The sequence below is a fragment of the Symphodus melops genome (genome assembly GCF_947650265.1).
Source record: "Symphodus melops genome assembly, chromosome: 6".
In the NCBI taxonomy this organism is placed as follows: domain Eukaryota; kingdom Metazoa; phylum Chordata; class Actinopteri; order Labriformes; family Labridae; genus Symphodus; species Symphodus melops.
Window position 1 is genome coordinate 11,866,128 of NC_136696.1, and position 17,170 is coordinate 11,883,297.

At 40.5% G+C, this 17,170-nt stretch overlaps 1 protein-coding gene across 3 annotated transcripts in view; it reads right to left on the reverse strand.

Moving 5' to 3' along the window:
• The window catches only part of brsk2a (BR serine/threonine kinase 2a), a 163,527-nt gene that overhangs the window by 39,342 nt on the left and 107,015 nt on the right, over positions 1-17,170 (reverse strand). For all 3 annotated transcript variants that reach the window (XM_079347006.1, XM_079347007.1, XM_079347008.1), the window contains exons 3-4: positions 9,498-9,583; positions 6,746-6,886 (exon numbers count right to left, since the gene is read on the reverse strand). In XM_079347006.1, coding sequence (XP_079203132.1) covers positions 6,746-6,886; positions 9,498-9,583 — 227 coding nt within the window. The remainder of the gene's footprint in view (positions 1-6,745; positions 6,887-9,497; positions 9,584-17,170) is intronic.

Here is a 17,170-nt window from a genome sequence, read left to right on the forward strand (position 1 = left end):
TTGCTCTTAATCCAGAGGAGTTTGACGGGGGCAGGACGGGATGAGCAGCAGACCTTTAAGGCAGAATAAACAGACACACTGTCAAGGAAGCATTGGAGTAAAGGAGTGGCACTGATGTAGAAACTCCATGACAGCAGCGGGCTCCAAATAAAGACAGGCCAGGGTGGTACGTGAAACACCTCGGGAGTCGTTGAACATGTCAGTTCAAAATTGGAATAATAAATGCTCCTAATCATCACCTTCATCTGCTTCTATCTTGTCATCTTATCTCGTACTTCTAATCCTCCACATAATCTTTATTTTCTGAACAACCTGTCAATGTTGTTTTCTGCACTGCCACTTTTACTTTATGATTTACTTACTCAATTTTTAGTTTGCTGTCATTGGACCAGCCATCTCATCTTACAACCATTACCCTGTCTGTTTTCCATTTCTCTCTTCCACCTCCTCTAAACATCATCTTTCCTCATCTCACTGAGGTCTACTAAATGGTATTAAGTTGCTCTGCGGGAGAGGGTAATATTACTTCTTCAGAGAACCCCAAATAAGAAAGAGAGAGAGACAGAGACAGACACAGAGAGAGAGAGAGAGAGAGAGAGAGAGAGAGAGAGAGAGAGAGAGAGAGAGAGAGAGAGAGAGAGAGAGAGAGAGAGAGAGAGAGAGAGAGAGAGAGAGAGAGAGAGAGAGAGAGAGAGAGAGAGAGAGAGAGAGAGAGAGAGAGAGAGAGAGAGAGAGAGAGAGAGAGAGAGAGAGAAAGAAAGAAAGACTGTGCTGTGCCTCTTCTTGGCCATCAACTGTAATGATGATAGGCTATAAGTATAGTCTTTATGCAGTGTGACAGACATACTGTCATCAGATGGGAGCTCTGCTATGAATGTCAACAAAGCCACAAGGGCACAGGGCTGCTATTGATACAGGGATGCACTTAGAGAGTGTAACATGACAAACATGAGATGCTTGTTGCATAAAAATAAAAACAAACACAGTTGTCAAAAAAATCTTAAGGATTCAATTAAAATTTTTACTTGACTTCCAAACAGAAAAAAAACAGCTTATAAATGTGTTTTGATTGGCTGACTGTTACTTTACAGAGTCAGGTTTGTGAAGGGAAACAGCTCAAGCCATTTTTCTGGACTGTTAAACCATCGATGAGGAGCTGCACGTCTTTTTGCATTTAGTTTGATTTAAACACCAGGCTGCTGACAACATTTACATGAAAGGAAGAGCGACAATTTGAAGCAGAACTGGAAATAAAACATTGGTATTCATCCTGTGACGGATACAGATTCAACAGCAGAGATTTTATCAAACCATCCATATTGATGTTTTTTCCATGCCGGGTTGTTTTACCAACATAGCATTTACAGGATTTTATAGATCAAAGTATTCAACATTTTGATTTGACAAATACTGAATCTACTTTAGATTTGAAAAAGTACCCTTGGGATATTCAATGCATTTTAGATGTACCATTTAAAATAACATATGCCTTGTTTGAAAATTTGAGCTCATTTTCCCATCCTGTAAGATCAAAAACGTGCATCAAATTAAACGTGTCATGCTTTTTTCCCCACTTTGGAGCTATCTTCAAGTAACAGCACAGACAGAGGCATGTGGATCCTTCAACCCCTGAAAGAGGGGAATTCTGTAGCTAATGACGGAGGGAGTGTGGGAGAAAATAAGTTGGAGCAGGAGAGGTGGATACGGATGATGCACATGATTATGCCACAGCGTGGGTTAAATGTGTCTCCTGGACCAGGTGTATATTTGTGCACATGTAGGTGGTGGTAATAATGTGCACATCAGTGTCATGGATGAGAACGTGTGTGACAATGTGTGTGTCTGAGCATGTATGATGAGCTTTAGAGACGGGGTTCACTTCCAATGTTCACTAGAAATTGGCTGCCTACTTGGTGGCATGCTTGTAGTCACTTAATAAGACAATTTGTCTTCAGCTCTTCCCACCACACAGTCTGTGTGCATCAAACACAGACGCAGGGTTGTTACCACATCAGAATCATTACCAAACCGACAGAATAAGGGTGACAAAGAGGACGGAGTGTGTTGTGGTCTAAGTGAAAATAAGCTTCTTCTTCTCTGGATGGTTTGTAAGCGTGTCCATGCAAACGTATCGCTACATGTTTGTGATGGGAGTGGGTGGACAAAATGACTGGGGAGCGTTTCCAGGATGTTTTCAGTGTCACCTTGTTACCTTTTTCTTCTAACTTCTTCTCGGTATACTCTCACCACAGTTTGCGAAAGACAGGAAAAAAATCAATAAATATTTAACACAAGATAAGATAAGATAAGATAAGATATAACTGTATTGATCCCCTATGGGGAAATTCGGGCGTTGCAGCAGCAGCAATACAGAAATTAAAAAAAAGTCAAAAACCGAATAAAATAGTAACACAAACAGAATTTCAAAAATAGTAGGAGGGGATATGTACAGAAGACTATACATAATGGGGTGAGCTCAACAGGACATGTATTGGTCACATAAGAAAACAAACACTTTGTATGAGGTGTATCACAGGTAATCAGTACATTCACTCATTTTCATTGAGCTAGGAAAACAGGAAACAGGCAACGGAATGTGCAGCTAATCATTCAATTTATACTCTCTTATTTCCTTTCTTATTTGCAAACAACCTCTCATCAGCTGTTAATAATTCAAAAGTAGGGCTGAAAGCACACAAGCCGCATGTTAAGGGTAAAAGAAAAATACTTCTGTTGACTGTTTGCAGTTATGGCAGACTGCCACATCGACCTCTCGGGAGAGTCTATACTGTGCAGCAGATGTGTGTTTTGTTGAATGTCAGAAAATGGACAAGAAGCAGCCGAAGCTGTGGTTGGGATTTCCTCTCAGGCAAACGTGGGAGTTAATGATTTGCAATATAATGCTGCATATTTCATTACTCTGCTATTCTCAGCCTGAGCTAAGAAATGAATGGAAAGCCGCAGCAGTGGACCAGCTAGTCCTGACATTTGACCTCCCTGCAGAGACTGAAAGATACATTTCACCGAGATCGATAAAATGTCATCATTACGTGTCGGTGCTGCTCTCATCTCTGTCTTAACTATTCTGTCAGTGTGTTCTCTCTCTCTCTCTCTCTCTCTCTCTCTCTGAGTCATATGCTTGCAGAGCTCATATTGGCAGATTTAAATTATATCCAAACACAAGACATGTGTTGGTGAGGATGATGGAGAGGAATAGTTAGGCACTGGATCTGTATAAACATACGTTGAAAAATTCTCTCCTTGCCTTCACATTCATTATATATTCTACAGATGATTCCCTTTCCCAAGACTGTTTTTATCCTCCCATTTCCTATCTTTGCCTCATCTCCCTCGTCAGCCATCCTCGTGTGCCTCACTTTGTCCTTTTCACTTCCTCTGCATAAAAAGAAAAACTCTGCGTAAATCAGAGCATGATCTGAATCAGGCAGGGGAAACACTGAGTCATAAACAGCCTCTTTCTATGCCTTCTTTCATTCATATCCAGACTTGCAACCTTCTGGCTCAAGAGAGATATTTGGGGATGGGACGTGGGCGGAGGGCGGAAGAAGCATGAGGCGATGAGAAGAGGTGAAAAACGGGAGGTGTGCAGGAAAAAAAAGGAGGGCTGAGGAGCATGTTTACCCCCCTCTGCACGGTTGAATCACACAGAAAAGGGAGCACTTCTAATGGCCTGTGCAGGTCCCAGGCACAGACAAGTAGAAATTGAAGAAATGATTGCAGAAAGGCTTTTTTTTTTTTTTTTTTTTTTTTTTTACTCGGGGTGGTGGTGGTGGTGCTGGGATCTCATTAGCAGGAATGGAAGGGAGGTGAGAAAGGCTCTGTCTGTCTGTTTGCCCCTAATTGAGGTTTGAAGAAGGGCAAGTTGGGAGCAGCAACACTCCCAAATAATCCTCCTCATGATAAATTTACAAGGCATCATTTGCGAGGGGATTTCTGTGTTTGTGAGGGGATTTGAGATCGGGAGACAGAAAGACAGCAGCAAAGTGAAGCAGGTAGGGAGAGATATATCTGCCTGTGAATCTTCCTACAAGAGAGCTGTGATAATCTATGTATGTGCCTGCACTTAATGTCAGTCCCAGATGCTTCCTCCTAATTGGCCTAATCTGTTCTTCTCACAGTCAGTTATTTAAACAGACTGTTAAAAGACGTACAACTACCATTTCCAGAGGTGCAAGAGTTAGCATCTGTTTTCTTTAATTCCATCCTAGAAATCAAGATAAAGCCCCTCAACCACCTGTTTGATGGTTGAAATAATGCAATATACTCAGTTCGATCATCCTCGTTAATCACTTCAATGTAAAATAATTTCAACACCAAGAAGCAGACGCTCCTAACAGCTTTATTGCTTAAAAGCACAAGCAATAGAAGAGATAGCCTCTCCTCTAAAGTACACTGTTTGAAAACACGAAGCACATCAAATCACATAAATTAAAGCGTACCTAATCATGCCATGACCAATCAGATTATTTTGTTGCTTTTAATTGCCTGTGCAGCATTATGCAAATCTACCTCTTTGGGTACTAAGTGAAGCGCACCAGATTCTAGAGAATATATAACATCATTACTGTTTATCAGCTGCAGGCTATTTTGGAAACTTTGTAGTGGTATACTACATTATAAAGAGAGGGGTATAAATGCTTCACTTACTCCTTTAAACTGCATTAGCCTTGGTGAAACAGTTATGATGAATTATACTGATGAATGGACTGACTGGCCAGTCACGGCCATAACCAGGGTTTTATGAGGATGTCTTCATGTTTTGGTCCCAGCCTGTGAATACTATAGCAGTGTAAGAGGGGCAAACAAACTAAGATTGGCCTCTATACAGTTCATGTTTAATCATTGGTCCAAACAACAGATCAGCCAAGCTCTCCACTCTCCTCTTATTTTTGTGGGACTGGGCACAAAGCATCAAATGAGAGCCAGATTTCTGTGTGGCAGGGTCAGGAGAGTGGCAGTGGAAGCTTTTTTACTCGTAATTGCATTGTTTTATTACTTCTGTTTTTGTGCTGTCCTTGGTTTATAACAAAACACTACTTCAATCATCATTATTTATGATGGCGATAAGGTTAAATGAGCACACACACAGGTTCTTATTTTCAGTGTGTGCGACTAAAATGATGACTTTTGAGAAGGTTTGCCAATTATGGCACCCAATGAATTAAAATGGAAATAAAAGTCACATCTTAAAAGCCGTCACGAAATTACCAGTACAACTATGAAACAGAATTAAATCAGTGAACTTTTACAACAATGGTGTTTAGCTTGTCCAGGACAAAGACATACATAGTATTTTTTGCCTTTTTGAATTTGTCACCAACTACTATCCATCTCTTTACTGTATAATATATTATGACTCCATCCATGTAGGTGTATCTTTGTTCCTGTCTGATCTTCTTTTTTCTGCAAAGACGCTGGGGATTTACTTATGACCGAGGTAAAAGATATACTCTTAGACTCATTCTGCTCTCTGGTCCTTGTTGTGCACCATGCAGGTACATGAGAAACACTCCTTTGAGTATATGCAAAGGCTTACAGTCTCCAGACGGGCTGGAGGATCACAAATGTATATAAACATTACACATATTATACTACACATACGTACAAAAGAGAAACTCACACATATGAGCACTCCATTTCATTCCCCGCTGACACGTTTTAATGGTGAAATATATGCGATTGCCTGTAGTCTACGAGCTGGTAAACAGTTAAATTACCCCCTGAAACCAAACACAGTGTGTCACATTTGTAATTACTTGGAAGCATATTTTAACAAATGCAAGGTCTAAGCACAGAGCACAGCACAGTGAAGGAAGAGCACTGTGTGCAAACAAAGTAAACGCTTCTGCTCGTCTGTTAAAAAGAGGATACCTGAGCACTTTATCTGGATTGAGGAAGCGCACCATAAAAATCACATTTCAGCTTCTCCCATTTATCGGCAGATATAAGGTGACACGTGCTAGCTTTGATTTGTTTAAACCTTTCTCAGCTGGTTAAGCTGGATCTCTAAAGAGGCAAAAAAAATATACACTTCCATAAACAAGCAATATCTCAGTCTTGTAATCTGCATATTGATTCACTGGTTTGAAAACTAAACAGCACTCTGAAGCTATGAATAAACTGATTGAAATTTAGATTGTTGATTCATTTCATGAAGATTCATTACTTAGCAACTCACATTATTTGTTCAATGTTGTATGACAACCAATTTGACGTTGGTATATCTCCTGGGGATTGCTGTTTATTAGATGTTTTATCTTTTTAAATCCATTTGATGCTTTTATGCAGATATGATGATGTTTTTCAATGGATTTAACTTTAATATATCCTGTGACTGGTGCACGGTGCATAGAGTGCATGAGATCGCAATTATCACAGTAATTAAATGACTGCATTACATTTTCTGTTTGCCTGTGTGTTCTTGTAGCTCTTTTGTTGATAGTTTGATTAACTTGAACTACATGTAGCGTGGATATAAAAACAATTATTCTCATTAAAGCTACTGTATGTATTGAAGACTGTTGCTTTGACAGCCACTTGCATGTCATTCTTTTCTTCTCTTTTTTTTTATGTCAGCCAGGTCAGGAGAATCATCTAAAAAAATTCACAAGTGCATATGTGAAAAGAGCTTAAAAATATTACATGGTCTTGAAAACATTGGTGAATTTGTTTTCCAAATGTCATATATCATCTGTGAGGAAAAGCTGGGAATGATTGCACTTACCATATGGAATGACTGTGGCAAAAGTCCAGCGCAGACATGATCTGTCTGAAGAATTTCCTTGCCTCTTTAGGTGTTAACCTGCCTTTCTTCACCAAGTAGTCAAACAGCTCACCACCAGACACATGTTCTAGAACAAGGTACCTGAGAGACAGAGAAGGAAAGGAAAGGAGTAAAGACAGTGCAAGGAAAATCTGTGACACACACTAACAAAAGACAGATTACACTCACAGGGACAGCAAACAAACAATCAGTGAGCTCTTAGAAAAAGGGCCCTGAAGAGGGCTGTAATAAGGGAAGCACTATGGGAAGGATGGTCTTCCCTCAGGCATAACAAATCTGATCACCCCAAAGTCAAACCCCGTTGACTATTAGTGTTTTTGTTTTTTCATGTGTAAGCTATCCCATTTGAAATAGTGAATGATATCAGACTGTATGTGAGGGGTTCTGATAAAATACATTTAATGAGAAGCATCACAAGGATGATGTTGTACTATTTTGTTAGAAAAAGACAGAAAAGTGTGTGTAAAGCTCTCAAACATATGGGATTTGGTAGCTAGTGTATCTTCGAATTGGCAAGAAAACAAACAAAACAAAGACACTGAATATCATCTTCAGTTCCTTGTGTATAAATTCGGTGCTTGAGTTATTCTTTTACTTCCCGAAAAACATGCATATATCTTCTCTGCCATCACATTTTTTTTAACTGGCCTTTGAGCGTATGTGGCTTCGCTCGCAGCGGAGACAGTCTGCTCCGGAGCTCTTTGGGGACATGGAGGAAATAAATCTGCGCTGACCTAGACCCAAAGCTGCATCTGTGGGCTTGAAGCCAGCGGTGCCCTGCCCCTACTCCGTACCGGCCTGCTCGTTTATCCTGAACTGAAACTCCCTCCATCTTCACTAGGACAAATTGAAACTCAGACAGGCAGTGAAATACTCTCTCTCTCTCTCTGCTGTGGATGCAGTGTGTGGATACATGAATAAAACCCTTCAATTTGATTATCATGAAGCAATCATCTGATTACAATCAGAGGATTTTGTCAGACTACTCTGCCAATTGAAATTGTTGTCTAATATTCTTTTTGAACTTTGAAGGAGATTGTCCTTAAAGCTACAAAAAATATATTTTTATTAAGAGAGCACAGAAGTAAAGGTTGCATGAAAAAGAAGCAGCTTGGATTTTGAATTTTAAAGGTTTCACAATGCAGTGAAAGTTTAATAAAGAAATTCTAACAAGTTGCATTTTGGGAATCGTGAGATCAGGCACATTTAGAGCCTGACTGAGGATATGTGGCACAGATTTGGATATAATCCTTTTTTTTTTTAAATCCTTTTTTAGCTAGTACCCACACTTAATGGTATTGCAATACTAAATCACTGGAGTATAACCACTTTTTAACTGCCAGGTACAGTATATTCTGCTCTTGCATTATTTTCTAAATGGTAGCTGGACAACTAAGAATAAGAGTTTAAAAAAATGACTTACACATGTTTCTAATATTATTTTTTATTACGTGTCAAACTCTGCAGATATTCTGAAAATGCAACACTCATAATAACTCCATTACAAATCTAGTGTACCCATGTGCATTATGGTCTCGAAGAATATCAGACATTTTCTCAGCACATATTTTTTATTCTCAGTGGCATAATTCATAATAACCTCATGATGTGATCATTCATTCATTTCGAGCAAGGAAATAGCCATGAATAAAATATTGGCGGGCTATGTATCAAGCTAAATCCACTTCCCCTTCACCTCTAGTGCACACACGGACACGCATGCAAACACATACACAAAAACAGAAACACACACACACCAGTTTAAAGCATTTTGTTATAGGATCTGGGCCAGCAACATAATAAATCTTAAAAGCTCTGGGACTGCTTGTTCAAACCGCGCTGCATGTCTATCAATTATTGCATTTCAAGTGGAGATATCTGAGCAGGGATCTGAACAATATCAACTGTAAAAATTAAATCACACGTTTCAGGGACAGACTTTGCTTGAGTCACTGGAGACACAAACCTAAAGCAATTTGTCTTCTGGGAGGTTACTAGTGACCAACTGTCAAACACGATGAAGCAGTTGGCACCAAATGTGATTTTACTAATCCAATTATAGAATGAATCACAATAGTCTGCTCTTCCTTTCATTTTAAAGGATGTCATGTACAGTACAGCATGTCCAATCTTATTTGGCCTGTTAGCTCAAGATGAGAACTAATTGAATCTAGTTGACAAACAGTCCTCTGTGTATCAAGAGGGTGACTATAAACTGCTGATGGGCTTGTCACTCACCACTTTTAAAGTTAGCTAATAGATTTATGTGTGTGCATACATGTGCCTATGTGTGTACAAAGCCTCTGCAGCAGGCTAATACTGCTGCCACTCTCCATGGCTAATGTTTCTTAATGCATTGGTGTTGGCTCTCTGATGAGCGTGTCATGGTGTTTACATTACGGAGACCTTCCTCTCCCTATTAGCATTCCCCCGGCGTGCGCGACCAAATTAAATGCTTAATGCCAATACAAATGGAGCATCCGCCTCCTAAGGCTATCATTGTTAGCCTCCTATCATAATACACCAATCAAAACTGCTCTGTAGGCCAGTATGATGATCTAAATCATTTCCTGGGCCCAACAGAGCACTTTTCAGTTGCTACGTGTGGGTTAATTTGCAAACTTATTTACTGTATGCAATATGTTGTTTTCTTTCAACCAAAGCAGGGTCACAATCCACATGTGATACTTACAAGTATTTTTTATTTTCGTAGACATCATGTAGCTTTAAAACATGCGGGTGTTCTATGAGCTTGAGGATAGCTATTTCTCGCTCCACCTGTGAAAAAGAGGGACAGGCAGAGAAAGAGAGATGGAGACAAAGGGAGACAAAAAGAGATGTTGTTATTATATCATCAAAACAGTTGTGTTCCTAAAAGCACTCCAGGACAAATTGTCCTGAAGTGCCCTCTTCAACCGGAACTTTCCTCTTACTGCAGTCAAACCCGAAGGACCAGGGAGACAAAAAAAATAAATAAATACCTGCAATGAGTTCTTACCAATCAGTTTTTTTCTTGATGTTACCTGTGAAGGTCATTGCTGGAGAGACAACTCTGGGAGGAAGCAATCTGTAATAACACTGCACACAACCTATACAAGGGCTTTAGAGGAATGAGGAAACCAATGAGAGAAGCTGACTGGCACTTTCTCCTGGCAGAGAGGACAGAGATAAGCTTTGACCACACTCTGCTTGGCATCCAGGCCAGTGAGCACTGCTATCTCTGGTAGGAAATTGTTTGCTTCAAACAGAAAGAAAAAAAAAAACGAAGGAGAGCAGGTTGTTTTTGTCTTATCTTAAAAAAAACGTGTCTTCTGCTCTGTCACAAAACAAGCCTCACTGTATACTTTGCGAGAAAATTTAATAATCCTGTGGTTTTTGCCTAAGGTGAACATAAATCAGATTGGTGAGACAAGACACATGAAGAAGAAATGCCGTCAGAGTGAGACATCCAACATTTGAGCATTTCTGTCCACTCGGAGTACAGCCTTTGGGTGAATTGGGGTCAGCATGTCCACTCAGTTACATCAAAGTCTCCCAGAGGAAGATTTTTTTTTTCCCTAGATGGTGACTGTTCACACAAAACTATGTCTAGCAAAAGAGGAAAGCTGAATTCATACAAGTTTCCAAGTTTATTTTATTTTATTTTATTTTGCTTATGCAGCTGAAATTCACCAAAATCGAGCAGATCAGTTTGGATATATGTCAGCGTCTCTGGAGGTTGTAGTCAAGCATGTACCGTTTCCACTGAAAATCAGCATGGAGCCTGTTCCGACAGAAACCACTGCTAATCTTTAGCCCCCTGCGCTCACTCCTGCAACACTCTCACTTATCTGCTCATCCTTCTCCTCCACCTTTTTTGTTCATTCTCTCCTCCACCACTCAGTGCCTAGCTTTGAATGACAATGATGGAGATGAAAGGACAGTGTGAGATAAAGGCTCCTCTGCCTCATCTCAGTCTCATCAAAGTCACTTTCACTTTGTCACTGTGACAGCCTTCATGCTGCTTTAGTGTCACAATCATCGTGACTTGTCTTTATGAACACTTGTGTGGAATAAAGTCAGAGCTCTGATCTGTCAGCTGAGTATGTTTTTGTTAAACTCCCATACAGATGTTTGCTTGACTGCACATGCATAACACCAGGTTCCTCCCCCTTCATTATGCTCTCACATTGTTTTTTCTACTATTCTATTAATGATAACTTTCAGCTGAGGTATGCAGTGTACCTTATCTATGCTTATTGTCTGCAAAACAGCAGCATTCTTGTCTCCACTCCATATCAGAGTAACATGTTGCAATGTGGATGATAAATACCTGCTGAATAAAATTACTTTTGACTTCTGAAGTGGAAGATCTGATGCAGGGCAACTGCTCTTGCAGCTTCAGCCAAGAAAAAAGAAGTCATGAGATAATATAAAGCAAGGCAAGCAGCTTGTCTGAAAGGGGTAAAGTGGTAAATAGCTTGGCATGGAGTATTGGTGGGAGTAATGGCTAGGCTAATCAGGGCTAATCCAGAGACTAATGAGTGCTATCAGCACTCTTACACCCTGCCACTGTCTCACCTGAGGCTAAGGTGCATTGTTAAGAATGAGCCCATAGAGGCTAGCTAGCTAGCTGGCAGCAGGGCTCCCCGCAGAGAGACTAATGCTGCCCAGGACTCAGGGAGAGATGAGCTGTCGAAAATGCTACAAAGCAGCTGGCTTCTTAAGCTTTCTCTAAGCGCCTCCTTTTAGTTAATTGAAATAAGAGAAATGAGGCTTAATGTGAAGTCTTAACTGTACAACTGCCTGCTTATTGCAAGATTAGCAGTTGATTTACACACTAATGTCAGTATGAAGGAACCCTTGCTCTTTCTAGCATTATACAGTGTTACAGTTTTGTTTAATAGCCCACGATTATCATTTACACGGCACTGGCATCCACCTTTCTAAATGTCTCCTGCTGGTTCATTATACAACTACATTTATAGGCCTACACACTGAGCTCATCTTCTCTACCAGCCCAGGACACACGCATCCAACATTTCGTGCCAGCATAAATGCCAGGTATGTCCTCTCTCTCTCGACCTGTCTCTTGTATATGGCTTCACACTCTCTCATTAAGTTTCACATCTGGGAGTGTGGACAGTTTTCTCCATTGTCTCCTCAGCACTTCATTAAACCTTTATTTGCAGGCGCCTGGACAAAATTCACCCCAAAACACACAGTAACACAACCACGCACGCACGCACGCACGCACGCACGCACGCACGCACGCACGCACGCACGCACGCACGCACGCACGCACGCACGCACGCACGCACGCACGCACGCACGCACGCACGCACGCACACACACACACACACACACACACACACACACACACACACACACACACGCACACGCACACGCACACGCACACGCACACGCACACGCACACGCACAGGGCAACTGTCTGTTCAGTGGGTCACGTTAGCCAACTGTCTTGGTTTTTCATAAAATCTTACAAAGTTACATGAGAAAAAACAGAGCCAGAGATTGAACAGAAGTACAAAACTGACACTTATCCAAACTGGCTATTTGACAGGAGCAGATCATTTGTCTTGTAAAGTAGCTACAGTAGTTATCTTGCAGAGTGGAAATCATTAGCAGACGCTGTCACCTAAGTGTGGACGAGGAGATTGGCGAGGATTTGCCCTCTTCCTGACAAAATAAATGGATAAATGCTTTAGGTCATCTATTAATACCTGTGAAAATGGTTTTAAGAGAAATAAAATAACAGAAAACGTAAAACTGTAAGATGAATATAATTGTCCTCTTATTACCAGGTTCCACAAAACTGCATTCATCTTTTAAATTTAAAGCTGAAGTACAGCTTTCCTCCCCCTGAAATTTAAATTTGATGATGTGTATTTGATGTGATTTACAACCTGTAATTATTGTGTAATTTGTAGGTGCTGGTGGCCATTTGTTATAGAAAAGTGAAACAAGACGATGTGAAAAGACTGGAGCTCAGACAAATGAGGCAAAGTCATCACTGTTGCTCTCAGTGTCATGAGAGCCAGTTCAGTCTCGCTTCATCAGCTTGCTATTGATTCTATAAATTACAGGTCTGGATCTGAATGGCTGAATGGACGAGCAAAGAAGTGACTGGTGACATCAATAGTTCCATCATCGTGGCTAAGAGTCCAGTAATAGAGGACATAGGATCAGAGACAGAGACAGGCAACAACAAAAACGCACAGAGATTAGATTCATGTCACACATGTCACACAGAAACCAGCCCCAAAATCCCACAGGGGAAAATATTGGATCACAGGCCCTGTCATCTCTCACTCTCCACTTATTGCATCTACCCCTTTCTTTTTTTCTTGCCTCTCTTTTTTCCCTTCTCATGCACAGGGAAAACATAGACGTTTCTGTCACCTCCCCCAGGCGAGCGGGTGAATGGTCCCTTGATACTGAGATCTAAGGATCAAAGTCAACAGGGCAGCCATGTGTGTCAGATATATGAAAAAAACAGGAGCGAAGGCTATGCTAAAATGAGCGTTTCATGCAAGAGTCGGATGCTGAATGGATAGAAAAACGAGCGGGGAACAATGGGTGGATGAGAGCGGGATGAAGAATAAGTCATGTAATTCTCTATAATGGAGAAGACTAACAGAGAAATGTAGAGGAGCCAGACAGAAAGAGAGCACATTGGCAGTGCCAGCTCGTCCCCCCTGAGTGTTGCAGCCTCTTTTGTTGCTAATTAACACTACACGGGGAAAGGATAACCTTTTAAGCAGTGCTGTGCACCAAACAGCCCACGGAGAGGGAAATGATAACAGCTAAGGTGAAGAGACAGTAATGTGAGGAGTTAATAGCATGTGCCAATCAGGAAAATAACGAGACTATTACACCTCCATGGCTTTGCTTTAGCTCAAATATAATGTATCCAATAGTTATTATATTATATATTAAATGTATATGAGATTTATAATATTTTTCGGTCTTTTAAATCCTATGATTCAACATTTTAACATGTAATTTCATTAAATGTTGTTTGGCTCATTATCTATGGGTAGTAAATTACTGTAAAACTCAAACAAAATAAATGTTTTTACTGTCTTTTAATTATGCACTTTTATGTGCTATAAACCAACACAGAGTATTTTGAAACATTTGCACCTGCTTTTGGAATATCAGCTATCAAAACCATAAAGTTGTAACACACAAATTCAGAGACCCATCCTAGAAATTAAAGAGCACAACACATTTTGTTTTCTAACTTAAGAGCTCTGAAGTTGACTGTGTGAATAAGCACTTTTTCTGACTTCTATTATTCATGTCACTTTCATTTCTTTGATTTGGTCTGAAGCTAATTAAAACTATTTTAAGATTTGAGAGGGAAGGGTGTAGGAGGAACATACATTAGATGACATATGGGTGACGGGAGTAGTCAGGTATCTGATGGTGTGACACCCACAGAGAGGGGGAGGTGGGTCCAACTGTCAGTGAGCTGAATGGGAGGAGACAGCACAGCTTGGCTTCTGGCTCATGGTCTATTCATACATGTGACATGTGGACACTTTAACGCATGATGCACACACACTGTACACACATGCAACTGAGCCCGGCAAGTCAACAGCCACCTTCATCCACCCATCCATCCATTCGTTCATCCATATGTTAGTCAGTGAGCCCATAGGGCAGAATCTGTGTCGTCTGCCAGGAGCAGAGGGCAGCCAAGCTGGTGTGTATGCATGCATATGTGTGTTTTGTGTATGAGCTTATACATGCATGTTAGTGGCGTTAGAGTTCAGTATGTCGGTCTTTACAACCATGGGAGAAGGACATATGTTTCAAGGTCAAACAGACACACAAGGCAACTGTTTGTTTCCTGCTTGAAAGAAATAGCCTCATAGAGAAAAGTCTCTCCCATGGTGTGTATTTGCACTTTTCCGTCTATTTTAGGTGCAGGGTATGGCTCTACCTTCAAAATGACATTAACATGTGTTCCTGGGAGGAACTGCTTATCCAAAATTGGTTTAGAAATTGACAGAGACAAGGCTCGGAACGATGGATTTAAATGTATGTGTTGTTGGGGCGTGTGTGTGTGTGTGTGTGTGTGTGTGTGTGTGTGTGTGTGTGTGTGTGTGTGTGTTATCTTCCACTTCTGAGCTTTTCCCAGCGAGAGCTAAACAAAATAAAATCATATTTGTTTGATTCCATTCCAGTCAAAGTCGTTGAACTGAAGAAAAAAATAATCTCCCTTTTACTTTCATCTCACTCTGTTTATCGCTTTTCCCTTCACCCTGTGGACCTCACAAATGCACACATAGATGTGCGCAGACGCCAACACACAAGGACACACAGTGAGCGCAGCAGGGTTTTCTGATAATCACTGTATCAGTCATCCTTTGTGAAAAAGGAGGTAAATTCCCCACACGGGGGAGTTTGATCAATGCCAGAGACATGTAAATCGATGTGGACATAGTCTCTGCCAGCTTGCTAGTTCTTATCCTTTATCCATCTCACACCTTTTCAAATCGTACTCATTACCCTTCCCCTTCCAAGAGCAATTCTGACACTCCTCCTCCTCCTCTTCTACCTTCTCCTCTAGCCTTCATTTACTCTCTATTTCTCTCATTCTTTCTCTCCAATCATGTCTGTGATGTGTGCGCGATGCTGCCGATATATCCATCAGGCTGCCACTTAGACCAGCGCAGGACACATCACTTCACACCAACATACACAACCCTGGATAACCTTGGTCATAATGGCAGAGGTTCTCCACACCTTGAGGTCAAAGGCTTTAATCATGAACATCTTCAAACTTACTACATGGGCTGATGGGTACGTTGGAGTGGGATGGGTGGGTGTGTATGTGTGAATGCTTGCGATAACCATCTGCAGGATGAGTGATTTATCAGTGACAGGCAGTGCAGCCCTTTGGCAGCCATGTTTTTATATCGGCAGTCTGAAGTGGTGTTTTTTTTTTTTTTTTTTTTTTAAATTGTCCATATTGTCACTCAATCCCTAAGCAAGAGACATTTTTTTCTTAGAAAAAGAACAAAACAGGACTGTAAAAATGACCTTGGAGTGTGTGGAGATGTGAAATGTAGATTAATCAACTGGTTTTGACAGACAGAGTATGTGTGTGTGTGTGTGTGTGTGTGTGTGTGTGTGTGTGTGTGTGTGTGTGTGTGTGTGTGTGTCTCAAATGTCACAATGAGATCTGAAGGTCATGAATCAGTAATTAAGGTGTTAATCGAATAAACCTACAGAAGCTACATTTGCAGGGTATATGCAATAATTTCTTCAGTGCAACACAGGAAGATTAAATTAGATCCTCTAGGGATGCAGAAGACATTTTTATTACATTCCATTTTCCGCTTAATCTCACACAAAGGCTTTTTTTTTTTACACAAACTTAAATTAAAATGCCTATGAAGCAAATTTGTGTGATTTAAATATTGCCGTCTTCATTCATAATGAATTAATGCAGACCAGAGCATCTCTAAAGAAGATAACACAGCTAAGAGAAAAAAAATGCTACAATCTCCACACTGTGAAAGTTCTGTTGAATTATAAAGTAATGGAACATTTCCATAATCTTAGCTTGTTAGGTGTGTACAGGCAGGTATGCTGGTAAGTGAACAACACTGCTGCTGCTGCTGCTGCTGCTTTTAAAGTTTTGTGTCAACAACTTCAACAAGAAAAGTTGAGTAATGAGCAGGTAATGAAGATGATTTAGTGCAATAATTCAGGTGGACAGCAGTGATTAGCCAACAGGAATTCTCTCATTCAGCTAATCATGTCCACATATGAATACGCGGCCTGTTCATTGACACATGAGTCTGTCAATAGTTAGCCAGGAGGAGACGTCAATATCGGACAGACAAAAGGTCAGCAGGTAAAACTGGTCAACTAGAAAGAAACAACAAATTAGCTTGAAACTTTGCAAATAAGTTCAACAAAAGCCCCAATAATGTAATCAGGGAGTTCCTGTCATCCGAAGCTGTTAATTAGGTCTTACAATGAGTGTCACATAAAAAAGTCTGTGAACTACATGCATGCATCCTAAATGTACCATCAGAATGGAAAACCACATATGTAAAAACATACATTGCCTGTATGTATCTATATGTGCTGTGAAAAGCAAAAAGGGGAAAATATATTCTGGAGTGTGTGTAAGCGCAAAAGAGTCATTAGCAAAAAAAAAAAAAAAAAACAACCCCACAGAGAATATCTCGCTTTAGATGTTCAACACAGTGACCGCAAAATCCCAAACATGCACCAGGATCTGTCCCCATCTCATTAACACCACCAAGCATGAGCATATTACACTGCTTATTTGCATCATTTGAAAGTGGGGAATTTATGCTTGATCACAAACTAAAGCAG